Source organism: Anticarsia gemmatalis, chromosome 25 (genome assembly GCF_050436995.1).
Source record: "Anticarsia gemmatalis isolate Benzon Research Colony breed Stoneville strain chromosome 25, ilAntGemm2 primary, whole genome shotgun sequence".
Classification (NCBI taxonomy): domain Eukaryota; kingdom Metazoa; phylum Arthropoda; class Insecta; order Lepidoptera; family Erebidae; genus Anticarsia; species Anticarsia gemmatalis.
Window position 1 is genome coordinate 7,119,216 of NC_134769.1, and position 27,600 is coordinate 7,146,815.

Below are 27,600 nucleotides of genomic sequence, written 5' to 3' on the forward strand. Positions count from 1 at the left end.
GGGTCTACGTGGCTAGTCGTAGCCCTCGTATTTTTGTTGACATGTGTTATTGTCACATCAAAAAAGTCATCCCAGACGGTTCCTCTTGTTAGTAAAATTGTATAACTCAAAAAAAGATATGTAACAAAAAATTGCTATCATGGGATCTAAAGAGCCGCGGCAAAGCAAACAGTCGGTAACTAGGTAACTGGGTGTTATCGTAACTGATAACGTTCTCCGAAATCATCCGTGTTTGTTCGCCACGACGTGACTCTGGCTTCCTTGTTTGTGTAGACGAATTCTTCGGTAATGGATGGACCAGCGAAATAATGCTATAATAGCAACTAACGGCTTCGAAAAATTACAATTATGAGATTTTCTGACTCAGTTCTGGATTAAGTGTTGATTTGCAGCATTCGATTTGCAGTTGATATTACGAAATAGACATACCGTAACTTGAATTAGCCCTTGACTAGGCTTAATGTTTATTAGTGGAGACTCTAGCTGTAATCCGTTTAAATATTATGAGATTCGTACAAAATATTTTACAACCTAATTTTATGAAATTAACTTGTCATATATTGTGTACACGATTTCGTTTTCCCTATCATTTCATATACAACGGAATAAGGAAGTTAACTCAGAGGAAATAATTACATGCATATATAAAATCACGCCTTTTTAGAAAGGCAGCGACCAAAAGCTTTTCAAAAATCTTTACTGTCCCATTGCCGGGCAAAGGTATCCCTTACAATCCTCCAACAGTCTCTATCCTCAGCTTTTCCCACCACCCTTGCAGATAAGTGTCCAAATCGTCGCGCCAACGGCTCCATGACCTGCCTTGACATCGTCGTCAACCTTTAGAAATATTTTAGAAAATATTTTTCTGTAAAATTGCTGTATCTTACAGGTATGTTGTGACGAATGTTCACAAGGAGCTGCAATAGGCACATCTTCAGGACCCAACGCTTGCCAGAAGATCGTCATCGGATCCAACTCGGAAGAACTGCTGAGACGTGATGCGTTTTTGAAGTGTTGTGAGGTAAAGTTATTAAACTTAATACACTTGGTAGCCTGATAGAGTTTAGGCCTTCACCTTACGTAAGCCTTGGTAAGATATTATGACTGTTCTGATCAGTATTTTACTAATTTGTGCAATTTAGCTTTTTATAAATTCATATTGCGACATAATTTAGACTTATTCGGTGAATTGTGAATTTGGACGTAAACCATCATTATAAATATATAATATGTCAGTAGAAATGGTGACACGACCACTTTTAAATTTAAAAAAGATAAATCAAAATAAATATTTCGGAAACAAATATTCTATCGTGTTTTTTTTATGTTACAGAAGGCATCCCAATTCTACAAGGAGAGCTCATCTCAGAGGAGTCCAGGACCCATAACATTAGCTAGTAAGTAATCTCGTAGTCGAAATTTTAAACCGAAAGCAGAAGGAGGAGGTTATAAAGTACTTTTCTGTTTGTGACTGATTTAGATGATCATTTTTTGTTTCAAAACTTGCGAACCCGATGTGACCACCTCTTTAGAAATTGTTCACATCTGACAAGTGGTTTTTGTTGTTATCCTTAAAAATGCGTAAGTTTGTATACATAAACGATATTGTCATTCGTCCGTTTTGCTTTACAGTCTTTTTTTTGGTAAAAATAACAGAGGATTATTTTTAAGTATACACGTATCATTCATACACGTAATGTTGAATCAAGACTTTTAATAACAATATAAAATCTGATAAAAATGTAACACGCATCCTCATTATAAAAATGTGTGTCAAGTTCAATGGGTAATCCCTCGTATTTGCAAAAGTGTGTGCTCGGGACTTGAATCTCTCTGATTGCTCTGCCAAAATCCTAACACAAGTTAGTTTTTTACCGACTTCCATTATGGAGATTCTCAATTGGTTAAAATATTATCTTATGACATAACAGTTTTTTGCACTCGAATAATGCGGCCTGATACAGTGTCCTGAGTAAGTCGATTTCCCACTACCATGGACACCAGATATCGATTTGGCTAATTGTGAAAATTAAATAACACCTCTAGCGGGTGTTTTAGGAACTAATTATGAAGTTACATTTTAAATGTCAACCTCTCTATTCTCACTGTAACGTCTGTAGAAAATCGGGCTATTGTATATTTATAATACGAACATAATTACGTATATGTATGTATGCTTGTACTCGCAAAAGATAGCGTGATTAAGTCAATATAGTAATCGGTATCTTTAAGAGTTTGTTCGGTCAACATAATAAGAGAATTTTAAGCCTCGGCTTTAAAATACCTGGCATTAATATATTTAACAAAGATCCGTTTTGTAAATTTCAAAATTATTATTTTTTCAACACAGTTAACTTTACTAAAACACTATAAACTATTTATTAGACTAGAGTATAATATAACATCACAATACCCGACCTAGCAATCGAACCTCATACCTCGAGATCAGCAGTCGTTTAGGGACTGCTCCACAGAAGGATAAGCCATTTTCATAAATTTTGCTTACAGACATCATAGAATAACCGTGTTACAAGTATATTTATCCAAGGACCTTATGATTCCAGCCTTACCATCGACGTGTGAGGAGTACGCGCCGAACGAGCTGTGTGCTCATCACTGCATACCGGTGCCAGGCTCGTACAGGTGCGAGTGTAACCCTGGCTTCATGCTCATGGCTGATAGAAGAAACTGTAAGAAGGTTAGTTCCTGATCTTCTTACCATAGTTCAAACACCGCTACCGTTGCGTGCGCGGTTTGTGGTTAGAGTCGAAATAATTTATATATATATTATTACTGTAAATATTTTATTGTTCATGATGGCAATTGTAAATAGGTGTTAGTTAATTTTGAAAATAATTTATATAGAATATATGTAAGTAACTTAAGTAACTCATAAATTAGTTCTATTCACAATGTCTGTAAACAAAGAATGGGTTAAGCAACCCTTGGCGCAGTTATTTTATGGATGAGTGTGCTTCGTAACTCCGGGTAATAACTGAAAAAATCCTGGTAGAAAAACTCTGAAAAAAAAATTACTTACCCCGGGATTTGAACTCGAGACTTCAGTGGAATACACCATTTTATTTGGACCTAAAATAAGCTTAAAAACAAAAGACTTGTTTAAGAATGGTTTTCATAAATTTTTCTTCCCCATCTTTGCAGGTGTCCAAGAACAGGTGCAAGCCGCGGAACCACTGCCAACACAAGTGTAACGACAACGGCGTGGAGGTCAAGTGCTCCTGCCGTCGAGGATACGAGCTGATGCCTGATGGAAAATCTTGTCAAGGTATGTCACAGCATTAAGTTTATTTTTCAGGGAATTTTAGACGGATATAGTCGGACTATGAATGAATGTATGAATGAATGTATGTATGTATTGTAATTTATTATATTGTAACTCATGGGATTTTGTAATATGGGTTTGTGCCTGAAATAAATCAAATTTATTTATTTATTATTTATTTTATTTATTTATTTATTTTATAGTAAGTGGAGGGTTTCTGGTGCCGGCTAGTTTTAAAGTCGAGTCGAAGTCAAATATGCTTTATTTCATAAACTTTTTACAAGTATTTGAAATCGTCATAGTCCTTTCAATCCACCTTTAGAGACCACCTTTAGAGAGGATTGTTGGGAATTCTACGCTGGCAAACTGCCAGCGTAGAATTCCCAACAATCCTCTCTTAGTGCTCATCTAAAATTCCTTAGTAATCTTCATACCAAATTTCAACTTTCTACGCTCTGTAGTTTCGGCTGTGCGTTGTCCGTCCGTCAGTCAGTCACTCAGTAACGGAAAAGTTTTATGTGTATTGATTTATCGACCTGAAATAAAAGACCTTTGGAAGAATCTGGAAGATACCTAGCTATTTGTGTGTTGCCTAGGATTCGAACCCATCGATATCTTGCCTAGGAGATGCAGATGTTTAGACTACACGGCTATAGACCCTATTAAACACTTTGTTTTACAGACATCGATGAATGTCAGCAAGACATGCGAGTGTGTCCGAACTCAGCATGCATCAATCTGCCGGGGTCATACCGCTGCAAGCCGAAGAAGAAGAAGAATGAGGAGAGGGGCCAGTGTCCTACAGGGTACATCAAGAATGTTAACACTAATTTCTGTGATGGTTAGTAGTCCCTCAAAATATATTTTATTACGCACTTTCAGACCTGTCTAACCCCCAGTTTCTGAGGTACATTGAACGGTAGTTTATCTATTCAATAGCGTTGAAACTCATATAATAAAATGCTATTGGATAGATAAACTACCACTAAATGTGCTCAGAAACTAGGCATAAGGTGATGATGCTCATAATGTTTCATACGGTTCGAAAATATCGAAATATCTCCTTTTACTTTTGGTATTTCATGATTGCAATGAAGTCTTTTATCTAAAATTCTGTGACGTCTTCAGCGTATTTAGTCACTGCTCCGAATTAAACCTGCATATTATGCATATTTGACAGGTTTGGACGAATTGAGGGGAGGCCTTTGCCCAGCAGTGGGACACATAAAGGGCTAAAAAAAATGTGATTTATAATTAAACACGTTTAACATTTTTTCAAAGTTTACCAGACGGACTTAAATATCTAAATGAAGAAACTTTCCTAGAGGAGAATTGTCTCAATTGTTTGCTTTACAATATGATAAAAAGCTTATTTAAATTTCAGATATAAATGAATGCTTGCTACCTCAACCCCCATGTCCCGAGTACATGTGCGAGAATACGATAGGAGGGTTTCTTTGTGGGGGGGTCTCTGGCGACCAGTACAATGTGAGCGCTGGACCTCACCCAGGAGACGAGGATAGGTGTCCACCAGGGTTCAGAGTTGGAGCCAATGAGGAGTGCGAAGGTAATGTATGATGATGATGGACTAATATATATTATGAAAATGAATTTGGGTCAGCTATTGTAGAAAACTGAATTCATTTCTCATTTTATTCAGACTTGTTAAAATACTCAAGTACTCGAGGATTTGAGGTTTTATGCTTTCCTCATTCAGGGAGAAAACCCTTGCCCAGCAGTGGGATATTAATGGGCTACATTTATTTTGTTAAAAGAACAATGTTCAGTTTTGGTGTATAGGTAAAAGTGTCTAAAATGTATCACATTGTAATTCCAATAGATGAAACATTCAGGACATACAGAATCATACATATATTATATTTGAATTTATTTTAAATGGATAAATGGTTTGTTCACAGATGTGGATGAATGTGCAATGAAGAAGCATGAATGCAACCTGCTGTCACAGTTCTGTATCAACACCCACGGTTCTTTCTACTGCCAAGATAAGTCATCCAAGTACTGCCCTCCCGGCTTCAAGTTAAGTCTCGCTACTGGTATATGTGAAGGTATGTGAAATATATATTCATACACTCTTTTATTTTGTCTTTTAAACACTAATACCGTACAAGGAATTGTTCTTACTTCGCGGGAACTTTTACAAACATAAAAAACGACACTAAATGCTATCACACCAATAGCAAGATTCTCTACAATTGGAACCATCAAGTATCGAGAGTTTGACATTAAAAATGTATTGCCAAAATAGTTTCTGCGCCGCCCGCTAGAGGCGTTGAATCGAGTATCATACAACATTTTTCGATAGCTAGCTCGTTGTCGGTAGTCGATAGTAGTTGAGATGAAAGAACCGAACCAACTATTTGTGGATCGCATTGTTTAGTATGGCAATCGGGCCTACAACCTCCATACCCATGAACAGTGCAGTGGTGACCAACTCAACCATTGCGCTACGGAGGCCACAGAAATATACTCATTCTTTTTTTTCTTTGGATCTATTTCAGACATCAATGAGTGTGAGGAAGACAACGTGTGTCAGCACGATCAGATCTGCGTCAATCAACTGGGACGATATGATTGCAAAGCTAATGTGGACAGTACTAGGTATGGTCCCATTCCCACCAATAAGTAAGTTCATGTTTCGGTATTTATTACGGCAAAATAAATGTATAAAATATTTTTTCAAAATTTTGTTATAAACACATACGAAACACAACACATATGAGTGGGACTTTAATTTTTAAGTGCGTTATCTTTTTTGTTTGATTTTAATTTTGACTGTTATATTTATTTTTCAGGGATCCCTCGGCTTGTCCTGAAGGGTTGCGTAAAAATACTAAAACTTTATTATGTGAAGGTAAATTAAACTATTTTTTTATATTATCAATTACTCTTTGCTGTCTAAAGAGAGTAACTCATTTCACGTTTGCACCAGGAATATTGGCGTTATCATTGACAATTCTCCGTTTCGTAACTTAAAAAAATTGCATAGTATCTTACGATATAATAATATCTTAGAATGTCACTCTCTCATAATAAATCATTGCTCGACTTCCTTTGTGGCGCGGTCGTAGTATTGGTACCACTGACTGCCACGTTGAAATCTCGGATATGAAAGCTCAGTAGCTCAATAATCTTGACATAGACTTAAATACTGAAATTTTTAATCCCTTATTTTGATTTCAGACGTCGACGAGTGTAGAGAAAACGCGCACGTGTGCAAAGCGAACCAGAACTGCTTGAACACTCACGGTGGATACGAATGTCATTGTAAGCTGGGGTACGAACTGGATATCAACTCGGAAACCTGTGTCGGTAAGAATTTAACTAGATCAAATATTGACGACCATTTGCACATTAAGAATAAGGGTCTGTTTAACGGTCTGTGGACAAGTGTCGATTTACTTCCGATAGATAAGTGACAGTAAATGTATGAATATATGTTAGGAGTACTTTTGCTAATCAGGTGGAATTTTAAAGTTATGTATATTTGCACATCGACTACCTTTACTGGGCATAAGTGACCACGAGGTCTCGAGTTCTATTGTAGGGTCTGGCAAAGTACTACTGCTTATTTCGCCCTTCTAGCGGGAGAACTCCGTATAACCCGGCACCTGCACCTGCCGTGTAAAAAGAAAAAATGAAAAGATGTAATTACAATAGGTTCGCCACCTAACCAGGTAAATCGTGATACATCTATGCCTATGCCTTATTGTTTATGTCCCTATGTATTTCAGATCTGAACGAATGCGCGACCGGTCAGCACGACTGTATCCCACAAGCCCAGCGTTGCGACAACACTGTCGGCTCGTACCTCTGCGTCAGAATCGCTTCTTGCGGTACTGGATATGTATTGGAACATGGCACTGGCTCTTGTGAAGGTAACATAAGTCTAGACCTCGAACTAGTATAAATTAAGACCCTTATTTTTTACTTTCCCTTAAGGCTCAAGGTAAACAAAAGGTTTTCTGCATTGTTATTAATTTAGTGACCAGCATTTTATCTAACTAGCCAGTACGATCTGCTTATGAATCATACTATGAACTGCTTATCCATTTAAAGGATTTTTTATTTAGTTATACAAAGCATTGAACTCAAAGTACTCAATATCTCGTGGTGTAGCGACAATCCGAATCCCATCCGGGACACATATTTATGTGATAAGCACGAGTATTAATATATCAGCTTGGTTAGAGTTTGGTTATTAATGTATCATGTGTATGTATTTAGAAGTATAATATAAGTATGTTTATCAGTTGTTTTGTTACCGTGGTACAAGCTCTGCTTAGTTTGAAATGAGTTAACCGTGAGTAAATTGTCCAATTATATGTAGGTTGGTCTAAAATCAAGTCTTTTTTTCAGATATCGACGAATGTGCATTAGGAGTACACAACTGCGGTGCTGGCTACTCTTGTTTTAACATAAGAGGGTCTTTCCGTTGCGTGCGCAGACGACCGTCTACGACTTCAACTACTCTCGATCCTAACTACGAATATTACTATGATGACTCTGAGTAAGTCTTCTTTTTTAACCCATTCCTGTCCCACTGCAGGGCAAGGGTCTCTTCTCAATCGAGGGGAAGAGGTCAGGGCTTGAGCCCACCCCGCTGGCCGAGTTGGGAAGTCGTTATTAATTTAAAATATTTGATTGCGCTCCATTGTTGGGCTAGGTCTTGAGTTCAAGCTGGCCAAGTGAATCGATAACGCCTAGATAAAAATGTCTTTACATACAAAGAAAAAAAAAAGGTTTAGGTCCACCCCAATTTTGAAGTTCTTTCAATAACCCCTAAAAAATATGTGCTTAGGTACTTGAGTGCTATTTTTTATGAACTTCGAAGATCTTGCCCCTTTTTAAAAATAGTTAAACGACCCTTATTAGAGTCCTGACTTCATCGACTGTCGGAGTAACTGAGGTTGAAGCAGAGAACGAACTTGATGAAGAAACCGAAGGAGAATCTCAAGGTTTCACTGAACCTCTAGAAGAACAGGTTATATTCGTGCCTAAGACGCGAAACAACATACAATATACGTTTTCTTTAGAGATCAGTAAGTCAAATAAATACGGCACTTTATTGTAGCATCGGTACAGTATATTTGAAACAACGTATTTAGTTTACGCTAGAAATATTCTCGAACTACACTCAATACGTAGATATAGTAAAAACAGACACCGTGATGTACTTATTTAGAAAGTAAAAAACCAGCAAAGTATTTAGGAAATAAAGTATGTTACTCACTATTACACTGTAGGTTAAATAGTTAACCACGAAAGCCAAATGCAGGTTGTAGAGATAACATTCCACCTGGAATATTTATACGAAAGATGTCTATAAATATTTTTAGAAAAAAAAGTAAGGTCTCTAAATCTATCCATATTATTTCTAGGGAAGAAGAAGGTAATGGGACGTCCAGCACAGCCGAACCGACAACAACATCGACCACGGCTAGACCTGAAGCTCCAACGACAAAAAGAACAGAAAAGGAAGAAAACAACATAGAACCACCTACTTTACCTACAGACATACATTACTCCGAACCGAATAACACCGATCTATCAGAAACTAAACCTGTGTTAGTTATTCCTGAACCACCTGAATTGCCACCTAAACCTGAAATACCGGAGCAACCAAAACCAACCGAGGCACAACCTGTAACTACAGTATCTATTGAACCTACTGTACAAGAACCTACTGTACACGAACCAGTACCTACTGTGCAAGAACCACAACCTACTGAACAACAAACGGAAACCATTCCTACAGAGCGTTTACCGTCTCCCGTACCAGCAACACCACCTCCAAGAGTGGATATACCTCCAGAAATTCCCGAGGAAGAATTACCAAGGGAGCCAGAGTCACGACTTTTAATACCAGAAACAAACAATGAAACAATTCCTCCTGAGACTGAAAGCCGTCCCGAGACGACATACACTCCAATACCTTCAACTACTGGGCAGTCAAGTCCAACTTTTGTGAACGTAAATGCTGGTAAAGAAACAGCAACGGTCGCTGGTACAGTAAAAGAAGATGGGTCTGTTGTCATCAATACTGCAGATGTTCCGAAAAACAATTGGGCTAAAGTTAATGTCAAGCCATTGGAATGTCCATATGGTTATGAGCCTGATGAATACGGAGCGTGCTTTGGTAAGATTTTTGTATTGTTTTAGTATATTTAAAATGTTCGACCAATATATAGAATTTTGAGTTTAAACGTAATATTTGGGTAATAAGTAAAATAGAAAAAAGTAAAAAAAAGGGAAAAGAATTGCATAAAAAACAATAACATTAAATCAGAACACACAATAGTGATGTCTACGACACGGATTAATTTTTTACGCTATTTTTATTATGTATTACGGAATATAAGCTAGACCTTAGTTTCTGTGTGTTTTAGTAAATGTTTTTTGATTTTAATTTTCACATATTAAATGGTATCAAATATGTTTTGGATTGTCCACCAAATCTGACATTCATTTTCAGCTGCTTAGGTGAAATCAACCATCATCAGGCTTGCATCAAACATTTTTACTACATAAAATATAGATGCAATAAATTCTACAGTTAAAATTACTTCCATTTCAGACATCGACGAGTGTGCCACCCAACGCCACAGTTGTTCAGGCCTAACAGAGATCTGCAGGAACACGATCGGTGGTTACACGTGCACCTGCGCTCCTGGGTTCCGCCGGGACCTGATCACCATGGCCTGTGACGTCATCACTACCACCTCATCTACTACTACTACTACGGCTCCACCACCGCCGGTTTCGAATGGTAAGTTTTGTTTTTAATATTTTATGACAGTAACTTAATGTTATAAAAAAATAAAGATCAAGTACGTAGTACTCGTAACCGGCGGGCGGTACTGTATGACAAAATGTATGGATGTGAATGAAGCAAAGGAAGTTAAGTAAGTTATTGTATCAAGTGACGTTCTTTGTTATCTGCCTAACCCTGTAAGAAGGCGTGATTTTATGTATGTATTTAATTACCTAATTTTATAGTTCGTCCATTGTTGATCATTTGTATTATTTGCCACTTCACAAACTTATAAGTTTCGCTTTTCCCGTCTCTATAAAATATATAACTTAATAAGGCTGCTATATTTAATGATTTTTATACATACATGAAATTGCGTCTTGACCTCATTCTCATAAGAAATGTCACTTGCTGTTATCCCATTTTCAGGAAATTTTCAGGTTTTGCAAAAGTTATGATTATCGTTTACAGGTAACAAATATTTCTGGGACTACCATGAGTACCGGCCCACGCAGAGACCTTTCCGGCCAAGGAACAGATGTGACAGCGGATATCATTATAACTTCCAGACGTTTAAGTGTGAAGGTAAGCACGTCTCTTTTTTGTATGAAAAGATATAATTATCACATTTACATAAGAAGCTTTTTCCTATTCCTATTGACTATAGAAACTATTAGCAAAGAACGAGTTTAGTAAATAAACTGATCAGCGGCCCTAGAGTGTTTTGCAAGAACTATTTCCTTTAAAGTACTTAGTTTAAATGCCAAATGCTGGCTGCTTAATAGCCTTGATAATGACTGAATAAAATCGAAATCTTATAAAACGAACGTTTGCATTTACACATATAATAACTTTCATTTTAAAAGATATAGAAGAATTTAGATTATGGTCTCTGCCCTGCAATTCAGAAAAGCAAGCTAGCAGTACAAATAAGTGAGTTTTAATAATATTTTTCTTTCCCTCCTCAGACATAAACGAATGTACGAACGGACAAGCGAACTGCGCAGTAGTAGAAGTATGCGTGAATACTGAAGGCGGGTACAAGTGCGAATGTCCCCCGAACTGGCGGCTCGATGACGTCAGACACAGATGTGTGCCCAACAACAAGTATGGACAGTTCCCACCTGGATACGCTAACGAACCTAGTAAGTTGAGGACTTTTTATATTATGTTCTATAAGTATAAGGGTGATAGCTGAAACTGCTTTAGTTCGTCCTCTTTGATCTAAAGTAAGTCCACATTAAGTTATCTATACTAATATAATAAAGCTGAAGAGTTTGTTTGTTTGTTTGATTGTTTGTTTGTTTGTTTGTTTGAACGCGCTAATCTCAGGAACTACTGGTCCGATTTGAAAAATTCTTTCAGTGTTAGATAGTCCATTTATCGAGGAAGGCTATAGGCTATATAACGTCACGCTACGGTCATTAGGAGCGGAGAAGCAACGAAAAATGTTACAAAAACGGGGAAAAATTTGACCCATTCTCTTAGGTGACGCAAGCGAAGTTGCGCGAGTCAGCTAGTTTTAGATATTATGTTACCAATACATTTTCGGAGGAATATTATAACAAATAATTTGCGTCTGGTTTAATGATGGAATATAACATCGTGATGAAGCCGTACATTCTTGACAATTCTTGAATTTATGCAAAGTCCTCTCGTCGCTCGAGGCCAATGTGGTGGAATCAAGGCCTATGTTTATTCGATATTGTTTATCATTTGTTTGACCAAGATCCAATTTAGCTACTTGTCCTTAACCGCGTTCGATAAGATTGGCACGAAGGAGAGTAGAGTGTAGAAATGGGCTGTGCAAGATGGAGTCTTACAATTTATTATGAAATTCTGCTTTTCTTTCAGCTTCTTCAACAGTACCACCTCAAGTGAATATACCAGCGTCACCAGGCACCAAATACGTGGACCCTCAGATCACGCAGATTGAAAACAGTGGGTCTATATTCAAGTGCCCTCAAGGTTACAGTCTTGCAGCTGATAACACTTGTGTTGGTGAGAAAATTAATCTACTATACAATTTTAACAGAAATATTTTTCTCCTCAACGATTTTTCATTAAACCAGCCATCTTTGCTGGAGTTTCTTAAAAGTATGACCTTAAAAGTCAAGTCTAGGGTCTTAACTACTGGCTTGCCAACTCCGAGCTCTTATTGAGAATTCGTTAAAAGAAAATCTTGAGAATATCTCTTTGGCCCGATCTCTATGCGGCAGCCGCACAACCCTATCTGAATACTGTGCACGCACTTGGATACTACGAAAGAAATTCTTCATAGTTGGCTGAAAGCCGCTGTACTAGAATATCAGCTAGGAGGATATTCCATTATTTTCTCTAATTAATATTTTTGTACAGATGTGAACGAGTGCCTGACCGGAGAAGCGAAGTGTGGCCCAATACAGATATGTACAAACTTGCCCGGCGGATACTCTTGCAACTGTCCCACGGGTCACAGGCTCATTGGAGACCATATGTGCGAGGACGTTGATGAATGTGCTGCGGCTGGGAACCTGGTAAATACACATACATATGGACGGCCTTTGTGGTGAAGTGAGTTAGGTGGTCGCCATGTCGCTTCCACTGCCCCGGGGTCGATCCGCAAAGAAATAATTTCGCCATCCATTAATAAATAGTTGTTTTGAGTCTCGGCACCACGTGAGATTCATTTCTAGGGAAAACTGTATTACAAACGCGAAAGGTTGTCTATTAAGTTTTCCTGACTAAACCATTAAACTGATTTTGATGATTGAAGACTTTATGTCTAAGATATTTTTCATCTAAATCTAGTTAAATTATAATTTATTTTCTTTTCAGCCAATCTGTTCTCAAAACGCTGACTGTGTGAACACCATCGGCTCCTACCAGTGTAAATGTCACAATGGTTTTGTGTCAGCACCTGTTAACGATAAGGTGAGTTATTCTATAAAATAAAATGTGATCAATTTCTTTTCGATTTTTATGTTTCTGTAAAATTTCAGTGTTTTTTTTAAGTTAGGATGTAGAGGTCGTAGAACTCCGTACTTCAAATTTCCTCACCCACTGTCATTTTATCTACCAAATACGATTTAGTCGTATGTGCGCTTTAAGACAATTATCTGTGAGTCCAGAAAGTGGTCTTAAATCTTGTTCGTTTGCAGGTGTGTGTGGATGTGGATGAGTGCACAGCAGCAAGGCCAGGGTCTCTCTGTCAGCACAGATGCAATAATGTCTGGGGCGGCTACAGGTGCTCCTGCCACAGGGGATACAGGCTAAATCGTGATAACAGGTACTTCAACGGAACTAGATTATTTTTCATTTTTTTACAATATGACGCCTGTTGATGCATTTTTGATAATTAAATTAATAAAAGGAAGCCTCTTGCCGTATACCAGGAACGTTAACAAACACCAGGCTTCTGTTGAGAATTAAATATCCTAAACAGCTTTTTTGTTAAACTTCTGGAAATCGGTCCGTTTTAGCTATATTTGGAGGCACACTACACTTACACTTTATTTGTTTTTATTCATCTAACTACTTAGCTATTGCTTAGTTATTATTAATTGCCCAAATGTATTTGCGAAATTATCCTGTACTTTTATTATTAAGAAAAGTCCTTAGGTACATAGTCTTTTCTAGTTATGATACTGACTGAGCTTGTTTTATTCCAGCACATGCTCGGACATAGATGAATGTGTGGAGTTCAAGTCGAAGGTGCCGTGCATCGGCAGATGTATCAACGAGCCCGGCAGCTATCGATGTGCTTGTCCCAAAGGATACAAGCTGTCTGAAGATAAGAGAAGCTGTATTGGTAAGTCACATTTTTTCTTATTTATTGAAACGAATGTGCATTAGTATATTAGTTTAGCAGTGGTTTAGGTCGCCACGCCGATACCACTGCAACGGGAGGTCGTGGGTTCGATTCCCACACGGAGCAATTATTTGTGCGATCCACAAATAATTGCTTCGGGTCTGGTTGTGCTTTGTGTCCGTTGTTTGTATGTTTGTAAAAGTCCCCGCGACACAAGAGCAATTCTTAGTGCGGGAGTTGTCTTTTTAAAAAGGAAAAAAAAAAAAAAAGTTAAGATTTTTAAGAAATAAGGACAGTTAAATAATAATTAAATTATAATTTTAATGCAAACACACATTGACTGCCTCTGTTGCACGATCGGTAGTTAATGCTACTGCCGCGCAAGAGGTCTCGGGTTCGAGGGGGTCTGGCCAAAAAGATTTTTCTGAGTTTTCTAGTTAAGAATTTCTGAATCGAGAATCTCTGAAATTTCCCGGAGTTAGGAAGTTGTGGTCATAGACCTCCGTGCCTCGGGGAGCATGTTAAACGTTTTGCCCCAGACCTCTCACCGGTCGTGTCGGTTTAGTCATCCCACCGGACTATAACAGTAAAGTAATAAAGAGTGTAACCTCTGTATCTGATTTCACCACAAGATGAAAATACTATAATCGATTTATGAAAATGGTAATAAAAATAAAGGTCAGCTTTGCAAGAGCAGCAGTTTATTCCGTGACCGAAACTCATTAATTATTTTAGTTACTTCTACTTATATTTGTTTTTAGACATTGATGAATGTGAAACCGGCGAGGCTTTATGTTCCACGTCTATTTCCTCCGACACGAGTAACGACGTGTGCGTGAACACTCGTGGAAGCTTCAGGTGTCATCGCATCACATGCCCTGTTGGCTACCGGCTCAAGAATAAACAGTAAGTTTTTACTAATCCTGTACCTTTTTTAGGCATCCAAGATTGCTCATTTTTACTTCTTCACCGTTAAAACAATGACGCGGCCAGGAGTTGCTAGCTCTTCTCATTGGCCCTACCTTCCGACTTGGTGGTAAATTCACTCTCTGTATCATTGACTATCATAAGTGTCAGCATATTATTATGATCTAAGTGAATAAATTATTCGATTCAGATTTTTTGATTTTGAACAATATCACAAGATACGAATAGGTAACTCCAAACTAAAACTCCACATAATATGAAATGTACGCTTTACTTCATTGTAATTTTTTTATACCTTCAAACACTTATATCACAGAGGTTTTTTCATACTACTATTGACTATCAACAGATTCTTTACGAAAATTTGATCAGACCTGCTAGCGGGAATGCTTTAGGCTCTAATTTTAAAAAGTAACTTGTCACACTTCCGATACTTGGTAGTAATTGCAGTAGTAAAATTGCGCTATTATACCCCGCCCGTCTCACACTCTATGTATTTAGAACGAAATGAAAAAAATTACCTTAATGAAACTATTTTCCTTCCCTAGCCGCTGTACAAGAGAAGAGCAGGAATGTCTACCTGGAGACTGGAACTGCACTCGTCAGCCTACCACCATCTCTTACAATTTCATCACATTCGTCTCCAATTTGTATATCCCTGATGGCAAGGTAAGTGCCCCCACATAATCTTGCTTTGTTGTAAGGTACCTGGATCAAATATGGCCAGCCGAAAAAGATGGCCACATACCATATTTCCAAACAAGAAATATTTTAACGCGACCATAAATTGTGGCTAGTGTCGCATGTATCAGAACGGCGGGCGTACCTGTCTTCCATTCCAGCGACCATCGAGGACTCTTTTCTGCAAAAATAATGCATTCTCCAATAAAAAAGATTGATGTAATTTTCAATGTTTCATATTTCAGCTTAAGCTCTTCACAATGAAAGGTCCAGTTTGGACAAACGCCAAGATGAGGTTTGAGCTCCGATTGGTCGACGTCAATGCACCTCCAAGTGTGAAGAAGAAGGCTGATATAAATGATTTCTTGTAAGTATTCAACTTAATATAAGACGTCTAAACGCAAAGAATGAGAGACTTGAGAGATTCGCTGGCCGTGGTTGCTATAAAATGATATTAATGAATGGAAAAACATTTAAAAAAATGTTAATCGAACAGCAAAATGCTGTGAATTTTTGGGGACCACGTCAAGTTGAGAATCCTTGTGACGACTTTGTGCATTTTTTTCAGATTAACTCAGCAGACCAACTTCGAAGGTTTAATGTCCCTCGTGAGACCCTTGGAAGGACCCCAGAGCGTGGAACTAGAGATGTCCATGGAAGTATACATCGACGGCCAGTTTGGTGGCACAGCTATCGCAAAACTATACATTTACGTTTCTGAATATGAGTATTAGTTGATCCGTTCATTGACCCAGTACCTATTGTTAAGAAAATTTCCAGAAGAGGCAAATTCGCCGCGAATAACGAGATACTAGGCGCCTATACATCGTGTCCACAAGCTTCGCGCAAGTTGAAAATACGCGCGAAGCTCACGCTCTTTGTGGAACGTTCGCGCGAAATACGCGCGAAGAAATCGCGGCGAATTCGCCTCTTCTGGAAAAGGTCTAACTTTTGCATTTGTTTCGTGTTTGTTTCTGTTTTACAAATTCGTTGATAACTATTAGGGTTTTAGTGTTGATTTAGAACAAAATTATTCAAGTATCGCTAGTAACTATAGTCGAAAATGGTTTTGCTTTTATATTCTGCAAAGAATCCCTGCGGGTGGGTAGGTGTAACAAAAAAAAGATTTATTGAAAATTTTGAGAATGGTTAGTTTACTATAGTCAGGCAACTTAGTAGAGAGCCTTGGCGTACACGTGTATTCCTAAAATAATGTGGATGTGTACCAATAAATAGACCTCCGTCAGCGCATGCACTGCGTGTCATATGATGATCTAAATGCTGAATATTGTATACCTCTGCCAGCCGCTAATTTTCTTCTAAGGGTTCTCTACTAAGTTGTTAGACTATAGCTAAAGATTTTTTAATAGCACTACAGGTTGTGTTTCAAAATAGCACTTAAGAGAAATTACAAATCGATGAGAAACTGGAATAAAAATCGTTGAAAAGAAAACTACAATAAAAATAATATTTTGTTTGGTTCTTATTGGTACATTATATGTTTTTTTAGGTTGGTTTCCAAATACTTTAAGATTCCCTCGTCTATTAGTCTTACTGCATTCTGTGAATTCAGTATTGTTTAATACTAAGCTAGTTATATCTAGAATTAAGCCAGTTAAAGTTAGCGTCATAATAAAATGTACGAAGATGTGTTATTATTATGAATTTTGAGTGAAAACTAAGGTGCTTTTTAAGTATGATAAATTTCCATAAGATTATTTTTTTCAGATTAGCAACGTATGTTAGTACCAGACAGCAAAAAAAAAGCTTTCATCTGAACTATGCCACAAATGAGGGTTACGATGAGGGGGATATTTTTAAGTATATCATAAAGCATTGTTCATAGAATAAAAGTACCAATTTGTATAGGAAATTATAACAACGAAAGAAATCAAATACCTTCCTACCTAGATATGATAAAAAATTGTAATCTAAAGGAAACTCTTCTGTATTTTTTTTTCGAAGGCGGTTCAAAAATATATTATGTTTTTCCCTTGATTTCCCCTCGATACCTAGGTAACTATTATTGTGTCATTTAAAAAATGTTGTTGATCTGAAATAAATAAATAAAACAATAGTTGTAATACGTAATATTTATTATTGTAAAGTTTAAAATCTAATAAACAATGGTTTAATATATCTATATCTTTTATTTGATATGTTCGCGATGATGGGACGCATGAAAATGATTACAAAAATAAAATTGGTTTGATAAAACTTTTGGGATGTAGCAAAATATTTATTTTACATCAACTATGATCCCTAGTAGATTAAAGCTTTGGTAGAAGTCTGTAATGTTTGATACAAAAGCTTCGAAAATTTACCATAAGACAATATGTTATATCTATTACTAAAAAGTGATCTAGATATTAAAATTGAACTATTCAGGATACTACTAAATGCGGAATACTATATTAAAACAGACCAATACTTTTTGTGGAACATGTTGTGATGATGTTGTTCAGCTGATAATTATACAACTGGGCGCCTGTTTAATCTCAATCCTCCTTGAGAATAATATGAGAGGCCCATGCTATAGTAGCGTGGCTAATATTCTGTTAGTCTGGATTTTTTATTGCTAATTGTGCTTAGTGAAGATGTAACTTGAAAGAACTGTTAAAAGTTTAATTCTACTAAATATTTATTATTTCATGGTCCAACTGCAACATGATGGTAAAACACTTGCATACTTAATTAAATACTTAACTGTAAGGCTATACCTATTTAACGTCTATATTTTGGAAGCAGATTTCAAAATCGACGATAATTATGACTTTTATGTTATAACCAAATTGTGTATAGAATTGATGACAAAGGTTTAAAAGCATCAGGAATTAGTACCTATGTATTTAAGGCGCATGAACTTATGTTGTAACCAACGAGGTGTATACCTTCATAGCCTGTCTAGAGTAATTTTAAAAGTGGTGGTTAATTCTACTAAAGAATATTCAGCTACCGTCCATTTTCTGTATTTCAGAAAGTTATTACCCATCTCACTTATAAACATTCCCTTTTCATAATAATAATTTATCACATTTAATGGCTACATTTGTTTGTACTACAAAACACCTACATTTAAGTATAAGTGATTTAATAAACTACATCTACGGCAAGTGCTTAAAAGTTGAAAATTACACTATTTAACATACTCAGGCTATTTAAAAACGTGCGAACTACGTCAATGTATCGGTTTCTCGCTCGCACTTAAACATTGTCACATTCCTATGAAGATTGCTACACACAAATTCGGTTTGGCGTTAATCGGCCTAGCCGGGCGGTAAAACAGAATATGTGTAGATAAACCCAATCGGCATAAGTCGAACAAGTGAGTAGAGTCGGTCGGTAAATATTGCCGAACCGAATATGTATCTAGCAAGCCGTACTCTGTTAATTATGATGTAGTTCGCACGTTTGTAATTTCCCGAGTATAGATATCTATATTCTTGAGATCCATGCCATTCAATTCACTCTAACAGTCGTATTCCTAACTTTCCCTTCCACTACTTATTCTACTTTCGTTCCTAGCCTTTCAATTTTACTTATCACAGAGTAAACGACAGCATGTGCCGTCTTTCATTCACATCAATAGATTAATGAAATTATCATCATCATCGTTCCCAGCTTTTCTTCTTTTTACTACATGAAGTTGGGCATAATTTTTGACGGTACACAATTATCTTAACAGCTACAGGAAGAGATTATCATCACACTTTTCTGTGGCAGATATCAAATTTGTAAATAATTTTGCTTGTAGAAACTCATTTTCTTAACAGCTGAACAGGCAGCCAAGCAGACTTACTGCGTTATGCAGATACATGTAACGAACTTATGATAATTGTCGGAAAAATTTTGGTCGATCTAATGAGATTTTTTCAAATAAGTACCAACAAAATTTTTCCCAATCCCACTCACCTGTCAAACTATAAATCAACCCTGAACCATCCTCACAAACATTTTACTCGTACGGGTCTACAATATCGAGTACAGTGAGGCATCCATCTTGTGACGCGATAGCTACAGCTTTACCCCCGTGTGCACTCGCCACTCCCGTCACTTCGGCCGGTGCTCGGTATTCGGCAATTGCTTTTCCGTCCACAGTACTGGTAATAATGGAAAAATAGGTTGTTAAATTACTGACTAAATAAAAATTAATTTATGTAGGTGTTGTATGTGAATTTTGCGCAATCAATTAAGTAAATTAGAAGAAGGCACAGAAGAGACTAAGTAAAGAGTCAGTCTTTACGTAAAATACTCTTATTGTTTTTTTATTGGAAAATATTTTTTTCTATTTATTTAAGCAAAAACCTAGTTCACTTGGAATACTGGTAAGCTTGACTTCAAAAAGAAGAAAAATGGAGTCTGGAGTAGAGAGTCTCCTCCCGCAAATAAATTCTGGATAGGCCCTTAACTTTTTACAAGCCCGCTGACGGAAATAAGAAACAAAAATGTTCAACAGATTCACTTACCGAAACACCCTAAGCGTCTTCCTACCACTGTGGTAATAAAACACATACTGGTCAGTAGAACTGAACATGGTTATGATGGAGAACACGCCCTCAGCAGCTCGGTATATCAGTTGTTGTACTGACGTTCCTCTCTTCAGTTCGATGAGGTCCAGACCTCCGCGGGTGGGAGCGCAGAGACCGATCTTGCCGTCGCCTGTACAGGAGCCGTTCCATCGTGGGACCACTCTGAAATAAAAAAAGCCTTCTATAGGAGGAATATACTTTAAAATTTTCTTGTACTATTAGGTAATTATTGATAAGTTATTATCTTTTTTAAAACTAGCTTCCAATTTCAATCAGAAAAAACCTTTAAACCTAAGATTTTTTTTTTAAAGACAACTCCCGCAATAAGTATTGCTCTTGTGTCGCGGGGACTTTTACAAACATAAACAACGGACACAAAGTACAACCAGACCCGCAACAATTATTTGTGGATAGCACAAATAATTGTCCCGTGTGGGAATCGAACCCACCACCTCCCGACGCAATAGTTGCGGCGTGGTGACTTAAACCACTTAACGCCAAAAAACTCATTATTACTCCAAAAAACTGTGTTTGACTGATGCTCCACTTTTGCAGTGTAATCATGCTTAGTTTTATTTTATTCAGATTTGGTTCTAAACTTATTTCTTACCTAATATGCCTTTTAGTTTTGATGTCCAATATGCCTGCCTTGTCGTTGCCCACCACAGCGACCCACAATGGTTTGTGTGGTAATGCCACTATCGACTGCATGTCTTTTATACCGCTGTTCTTTATAGGAATTCTGGAATACAAAAATACCACACCAAACGAACCAACAAAATTAAAGATGTTTTAATACAAAAAATAATGTGCTATAAAAAAAGTTTAACAATTGTAGCTCGATTCTCTACTGCTATCGACTACCGACAACCGACCTGTCATCGAGAAATTTTGTATGAAAATCTGATCAGCGCCTCTGACGGGCGTCCGAGGAAATATTTTGGTAGTACATTCTAAACGTCAAAATTTCGATACTCGACAGTACCGACTGCACAGAATTGCGTTAGTGTTCAACGCGTATCTTATCGTGTGCTCGATTCAAAAACATGCGTAAATATGTCAAAACATGAGTTCATTTTTTTTCAGTTTTTAATATTATTCGTATTAATTACTATTATTAGTATTTAATATTATTATATTATTCGTATGCTTAAATGGTAGCGTAGTAATAGTTTTGAGAAAGATATTATCATAGCGTTACCTGTGTAACCTAGCTCCAGTCCTCGCATGGAAGACATGAAGACAGTCCTTGGAAGACTTGTCTACTCCCGGAGCCACAATATGATGTTCATCTACTGATACCACTGCGGCTTTGTATCCAGTTCCTCGCAGGTCGTATTCTGCGTTGTAAATCCTTTCTCCCTCTAGACAAAATAAAAAAAACATCACTTTTGATGCAGTTATCTTAAAATTAGGATCTGTGTGGAATAAAATGTGTGGATAGTGTGCTGTGTTATAATAAAATGGAGCTGCTGAATCTTTCGAGGGCAATTTTTTATGTCAACGTAGGATATTACTACTAGGGCTGATTAGAGAGATAGATAGATAGATAGGATATTCGACTGCCTCCGTGGCACAGTAAAAGTCTCTGCGACACAAGAGCAAGTCTTAGTGCGGGAGTTGTCTTAAAAAAGATAATTACCTTTAATAGGATTAGAATTCACGAGAAGAATTCCATGATCACCCAAACTCTTGATATCATTACGAATAAACACAACATTTGTGAGAAATCGATACAAATATCTGTTTCTTTCTTACCAGGTATCGTCCTTGCAATAATATTGGCAACTCCAACACTATCGACACTAGCTGAAGACACGAGAGTTGATATTGTTATGAACTTAGTGCCGTCTTCTAGAAGTAGGAGCTGTTTGATTCCCTTCTGCTCTTCTTTGAATAATGCCTGAATCGACATAGAGATTATGTAAGTCACATTCTTCGTGTAAAACCAAAACAATATGCTTACGTTGTATGAAGCAAATATATACATTATACATATTATTATGTTAGGTCATGTTAAGTTAATATTGTGCATCTGTGCTAGGAAGACGTACAACAATAAAGACATGCAAGACGAAAAAGGTAATCCTAAAAAACTTTCTACCTGTCTAACAAAACGTATTTTGATTGACAGAATTTAGATTTGAACAGATATTGTGATTTTAATTTAATAAAAAGTGCGGGAGAAACGTTTTTGATTGTTTAACGGCCTTTATTTCTTACCTGTTTCTCTGGTGTATCCCAAATAACAACATTCCCAGATTCAGCAGTGATAACATTATCTCCACTCGGAGTGATAATCGCATGTGTCACGATAGCTCCTAGAGGCGCTTCAGCCAATTGAGCCAGTAGTTTCCCAGTACTGGTGTCCCACAGACCCCAGCAACTACGAGTCACTGTTACTGCTAGACGCTTGTCACGTGCCAGGCTGGAAAAAGATAAATATTTGAAGTACATAATGTCATTAATAAAAATAAAATTGTATAACTGGACTCAAAAGCCTAGAGGCAAGAATCCTTTCCGGGAAGAATATTCTTGTCCAGGAGTGGGACAGTATATTTTGTGCTATAACAAAGGGACAACTGCTAAAAATGCAAATGCTAGCCGTGTTATCGCATTAGGCCCAAAATAATATCAGAATAGTTTCTACCGGCAGGTCTTATTTTTAGTTTAGTTACTTCAGACATTTAGGTACTTCACAAGATTTTACACATTATTCTACAGCCCTTAATTATTCTAGGGTTGGATAAAACATGTAGCATGGTTTATTTTTATATACCTGATAGAATCAATCGGCAGCTCTTGTCGATCAATCTTATGTACTTGTTCGAATATGTTGTCAATGTTCCATATCTTGACAGTGCGGTCGATGGACGAGGTGATGACGTTGTTCCAAGAGCCGACAGTCAGTGGCTCAAGCTGGACTATCCTTCCGAAGTGAGCGTCGAGGATCTTGATCAGTTTTGTTGTTTCTAGACTCCAGACGTACAGGTTCTTCCTGGAAAAGGATATTTACTTTTCAAAAGTTTTATATACGTTTTATGTATACTTATATTATATGCATTTACTAGCTTTTGTTTGGGATGTCGTCTGCGTGGTTTGTGAATTAGGACAGAATGTTCATACAATCTTTCATCCCCTAATTTATCCTCTTGGGGTAGAACCGATCAAAATCCTTTCTTAGCGGATGCCTACGTTATAACATCTACCTGCATGCCAAATTTCAGCCCGATCCGTCCAGTGGTTTGAGCTGTGCGTTGGTAGATCACTAAGTCAGTCAGTCAGTCACCATTGAATAGTAGACTAGTTAGAGTATATTCTGTTACCTGACTCCAGCGACAGCATAAGTATTATTGTTACTGATCATAAAAGAGTTGGATAAAGTCATCTTAGTGGATATGTTTCTGATAGTGTGCGGTAGTTTCAGCACTATGCCGTGGACTCGGTGGTCTATTTCCTCTTCCTCTTCTGGTTCCACCTGAGGTATTTAAAGTAATAGATTAAAATTAATTAGTAAGTAGCTCATTCTTCTACTTCTATCGACAACCGGCTAACTATCGAAAAACTTAATATGAAAACCACTTTAGCGTCGTTACCGGGATTCGTAAGTACTATTTTGACAGTATATTTTAAATGTCAAACGATACTCGACAGTACCGATCGTAGAGATTTGCACTACCGGTCAACGGATAAATCATAGATTCTGCTATAAATTGCATGATACTGTATCTGAAAAAAAAAATTCAGTGACATACAGTTTAACTTTTTAATCATTCACTTTTTCCTGTAGTGGTAGGCGGTGACCGAAATAAAATTTCCTGGTAAAAAGTACCATGTTACGAAGTAATACTTACTTCTTCCTCCTCTTTCTTATTAAAAATCAAATCATCTTCGTCTACTGGAGGTGGTTCCGGTTTGACCCTTGGAATGGTTACATCAAAGTCCCATACCACGAAACTATATGTTGTGGTTGCTGAAAAGACATTTTTTATTATATGTTGTTAATGAAAAGAACATTTAAGATAACTTTATTTTTAAATTTGATATCCTAGTAATAATTTCGTGCAGTGGATAGGTTATACCGAATTTTAAAATATTCATATCGCATAAGGCCTTTTGGGCATAATGAGTTACTTACCAAAAAGCATACGGTCTTTTTTGCCACGTTTCAGCTGCAACATCGCTTCAGCTGTATCTGTTTCTTGATGGTAAAGCTCCTCGAACTTATTCCAGCATTTTTCTTCTTCGTTCAGTTCGAAGATCGTTATCTACAACAATAATTTTAGACTATAGCCAACTACTATAGAATTGTTAGATAATAAATGTTTAATCTGATGATAAAATTACAGTTCGCATAGGATATCAAAACTCACTGTCTGAGTGTATAGATTTCATTATTGAGAAATGCATCAATGTTTTTAATTGTACACCAAAGAAAGCTATTAAAAATAAAAATAACGGGTTTTACTGCAGTTTTCTTAGGATTCGGTATATTACCTGATACCCTCTCTCAGGGTCACTGCAGTATATCTTGGTCCAGTATTTGTTCATGGCCAGAGCCCCTCTACACCTGAGAGGTCTCAACCACTCGCCGTTCTTGCAAAACTGCACCAGAAGACGATCTTCATCCAAGTCACCACTCCATAGAACCAGGTAGAAGGTTTCCAGGTCACGGAATTCCATGGCTGTTGAACGTATACCCGCTTATTCATAAACACACTATAAACCTATTTTAGTTAAAAAGCTACTATAATATGTTCTCTCTTTTTCAATTCGCTAAGGAGTTAAAGAAACAAAACACTTTATAAAATTTTCATAACTTCATATATTTTGATGGATAAGAGGGTTAGAGTAAATTACCAGGATTCGTTTTTTTAAGTTTGATATTCAGATGAGTACTTCACTTCTTTAAGTAAAAATGAGATCTGCTTTGAAAGGTATTGCACAGAATTATCTAAAGATATAAATTACATTAGCAGACTAAATAGTTATATTTTTTCAATTACGTGGGCCACTACTTATGTTTTGAGCCTAACTATGAAAAACGGTAAATATGTGAGTAAAAACTATTTAATCGTGTTCTCGGGTATTCTTTTTCATGATCTAGATAATTTTTTTTTCGATCGAAATACTTTTTTTATATTTTTTTCCCTTTCCCAAAGACCCCTCAAAAACAGGGTGTTTGAAAGCATAACCTGAATCTTGTGCCGAATAAAAATTAATGTTAATGCTATTTATTCTTGACGTTTTGGAATAAAATAAAGTCATTTGATGTCAAACTATAGTGTATGGTGAAAAACTTAATTATACGATTATTTTCGTGCACATAATAGCCGGTTGTTTAACGAGATGCGTTAGGGCTGGCATTGTCTTTACGTAACTCGACCTGTAGGATTTTGTGGTTTTTCCATATTTTAAACCAGTCTTTTGGTAAACTTTTGGTTGTAAATCAATAAAAATTAACCATACTGCATTTTTTAATAGGCACTTTGTGCCGTGACAAAGTTTTTATAAAAAATCAAGGGACCATTTATTCCGAAGTGCTTCAAGCGCGAATATTTTTTCTGGATTTGGTTCATCTTAAAGCTTCCATAAAGTCGACTGGTGTTTATTTTTGGGCTTATGCGCATTATATCCTAGATCCCTGTTTTATCACAACTTGATACACGTATTTTGAAGCCAAACGATGGACTTTTCAAGCATTTGTTTGCACTAATCGGCGCGAGGACCTTATCGAATTGTTGTAAAAAAAAATTGGTTCATTTAGAAAAAATCTTCTAATCGGAAATGTTGTTACCTAATATTTTATATCTAAGAGTGGAAATAATGTTTAGGATTGTGTCATTCTTTTCTTGTAACAGGAAACTAAAATGCATAATTAATTTTCGCCCACCATCGATTTTTCCGGAGACAACTGGTGACCTTGGACGACCTTCAGGAATTTCATTGGTGAGGGAAAAATAATCATGATAGAACTCTATTTACTGGCGTTTTAAATTTTCAAAGAATCAGAATTTATCACCAAAATAATAAATAAGTCGATATAGACACGACTGTTTCTATAAGCCACGTCGAAAGTCGTAAAAAATATTTGCACGAAAATGTTAACATCCTAATGCCATTTTCCCGCACACTTACAATTTTCGATCGACGATATTGAAAATATTTTCAGCGCAGATTTCAAAACTTTCTTAGGAATGTAGTAGTCAAAAAGGTCAAACTTTACGATGAAAACACCAAATGGGGTCTAAAACAATCAGATTCGTCAAGGCTCAAAATATAAGTAGTGACCTAAGTATTCAAGTGTATATGGCTTAACATGCCAGGTTGTAGAAAAGCCATTGAAGAGTTAGCATACAGAGTATTTCCCAGGAGTCTTCGTCATAAGGTGCAGTGTCAGGAACAGGTAATGTCTGTTCATGTTCACCCCTCATGCTGTACTGCACCCAGGATCGAGGCCCGTAGATAAACATGTGGTGGTTTAGCACGTTTACGCCTCTTACTGTTTCACCTAGAATAAAAAATATTTAATGTTAGTAGTTTTATCGAATTGGAAACAGCTGCCAAAATGTTGAATATCAATGCTTAATGTTTGCGTCAAGTAAGTAACAGCATTCTAATCAAAAGTAGTGTTTCATATATGTAACTGCACGTTTGGCGCAGTGGTTTAAGCGGTCACCTCGCCGCAACAACCGTAGCGCCGCGTGTGGTGGGTTCGAATCCTACCCGGGACAAATCTTTGTGTGATGAGCACGAGTATTTGTTCTGAGCCTGGTTGTCAATTTATCTATATAAGTATATATTCAGAAGTATATAAGTATGTTTATCAGTTATTTGGCTACCATAGTACAAGCTCTGCTTAGTTTGGAATCAAATGACCGTGTGTGAGTTGTCCAATAATATTTATTTATTTATTTATTTATTTATATGAGAATCAAGGTCTAAATTACCTTCATCAAGAGGATTATCTATCGTGACGTATTCACTGGTCAGCATATTGAGCAGCATGGACTGAAATATAATAAAATTATTTTTATATAATACAAAAAATAATGCTACTAATAAAAGTGGTTTGAACGGTCATATGCATCTGCTGATCATAAACTGTTTCGGGTACGATTCCCGGGTTATGCGAAGTGCTTTCAATTACGTCAACTCAATTTACGTTTCAGTATATGGTTTAACTTTACAAGACCGTAAGTATGAAAGTTAATTTAATCTAAGTGCGCTGACACATTTGCCAAACTATTATATGAAGTGGTATATTTACCACAGAATTATTGGTCGAAGCAGCCGCCCATTTGTTATCTGGTGACAGTTCTAAGTTCTGCATGATGCCTTCGAGCTGAGGACAGAGGTCTCTCGCCAGGTCTGAGGTGGACAAGTCCCAGGATATCACCCTGCTGGAGATGGATACTACGTAGCGCTTGTCGGAGCTCAGGCGAAATGCGAAGACGGCAAACTGATGACCTTCGAGGGAATACTGAAAGTAAATCGACCTTGGATTAGAACTAACTTTCGCGCTGGCCGAGGAAAATGTTATCTGCTATTCATTTAACTACAAATGATTCTGCGTAGCACTTTAAGAAAAATAAACTCGTAGGTATTCATAAAC

General features: G+C 36.9%; 2 protein-coding genes across 3 annotated transcripts in view; one reads left to right on the plus strand and one right to left on the minus strand.

Annotated features, from left to right (window-relative positions):
- Nucleotides 1–16,219, plus strand: part of LOC142983835 (uncharacterized) — a 28,773-nt gene extending 12,554 nt beyond the window's left edge. The window contains exons 4-28 of one of the 2 annotated variants that reach the window (XM_076130965.1): nt 890–1,021; nt 1,334–1,397; nt 2,565–2,698; nt 3,163–3,286; nt 3,966–4,124; nt 4,668–4,850; nt 5,203–5,352; nt 5,806–5,929; nt 6,100–6,158; nt 6,488–6,616; nt 7,039–7,182; nt 7,664–7,814; nt 8,686–9,443; nt 9,882–10,073; nt 10,530–10,643; nt 11,027–11,203; nt 11,913–12,059; nt 12,417–12,574; nt 12,876–12,971; nt 13,199–13,326; nt 13,709–13,848; nt 14,610–14,754; nt 15,324–15,444; nt 15,702–15,823; nt 16,025–16,219. In XM_076130965.1, the coding sequence (XP_075987080.1) occupies nt 890–1,021; nt 1,334–1,397; nt 2,565–2,698; nt 3,163–3,286; nt 3,966–4,124; nt 4,668–4,850; nt 5,203–5,352; nt 5,806–5,929; nt 6,100–6,158; nt 6,488–6,616; nt 7,039–7,182; nt 7,664–7,814; nt 8,686–9,443; nt 9,882–10,073; nt 10,530–10,643; nt 11,027–11,203; nt 11,913–12,059; nt 12,417–12,574; nt 12,876–12,971; nt 13,199–13,326; nt 13,709–13,848; nt 14,610–14,754; nt 15,324–15,444; nt 15,702–15,823; nt 16,025–16,190 (4,017 nt within the window). In that variant the 3' untranslated portion in view covers nt 16,191–16,219. The remainder of the gene's footprint in view (nt 1–889; nt 1,022–1,333; nt 1,398–2,564; nt 2,699–3,162; nt 3,287–3,965; nt 4,125–4,667; nt 4,851–5,202; nt 5,353–5,805; nt 5,930–6,099; nt 6,159–6,487; nt 6,617–7,038; nt 7,183–7,663; nt 7,815–8,685; nt 9,444–9,881; nt 10,074–10,529; nt 10,644–11,026; nt 11,204–11,912; nt 12,060–12,416; nt 12,575–12,875; nt 12,972–13,198; nt 13,327–13,708; nt 13,849–14,609; nt 14,755–15,323; nt 15,445–15,701; nt 15,824–16,024) is intronic. The other variant, XM_076130966.1, reaches the window with a different exon arrangement.
- Nucleotides 16,220–19,109: 2,890 nt separating this feature from the next.
- The window catches only part of LOC142983837 (NACHT and WD repeat domain-containing protein 2), a 41,873-nt gene continuing 33,382 nt past the window's right edge, over nt 19,110–27,600 (minus strand). Inside the window, exons 20-33 of the mRNA XM_076130967.1 lie at nt 27,256–27,468; nt 26,936–26,996; nt 26,344–26,496; nt 24,483–24,670; nt 24,124–24,253; nt 23,840–23,958; nt 23,312–23,448; nt 22,765–22,983; nt 22,209–22,413; nt 21,744–21,888; nt 21,187–21,349; nt 20,596–20,727; nt 19,923–20,147; nt 19,110–19,556 (exon numbers count right to left, since the gene is read on the minus strand). Of these exons, the coding sequence (XP_075987082.1) occupies nt 19,412–19,556; nt 19,923–20,147; nt 20,596–20,727; nt 21,187–21,349; nt 21,744–21,888; nt 22,209–22,413; nt 22,765–22,983; nt 23,312–23,448; nt 23,840–23,958; nt 24,124–24,253; nt 24,483–24,670; nt 26,344–26,496; nt 26,936–26,996; nt 27,256–27,468 (2,235 nt within the window). The 3' untranslated portion in view covers nt 19,110–19,411. The remainder of the gene's footprint in view (nt 19,557–19,922; nt 20,148–20,595; nt 20,728–21,186; nt 21,350–21,743; nt 21,889–22,208; nt 22,414–22,764; nt 22,984–23,311; nt 23,449–23,839; nt 23,959–24,123; nt 24,254–24,482; nt 24,671–26,343; nt 26,497–26,935; nt 26,997–27,255; nt 27,469–27,600) is intronic.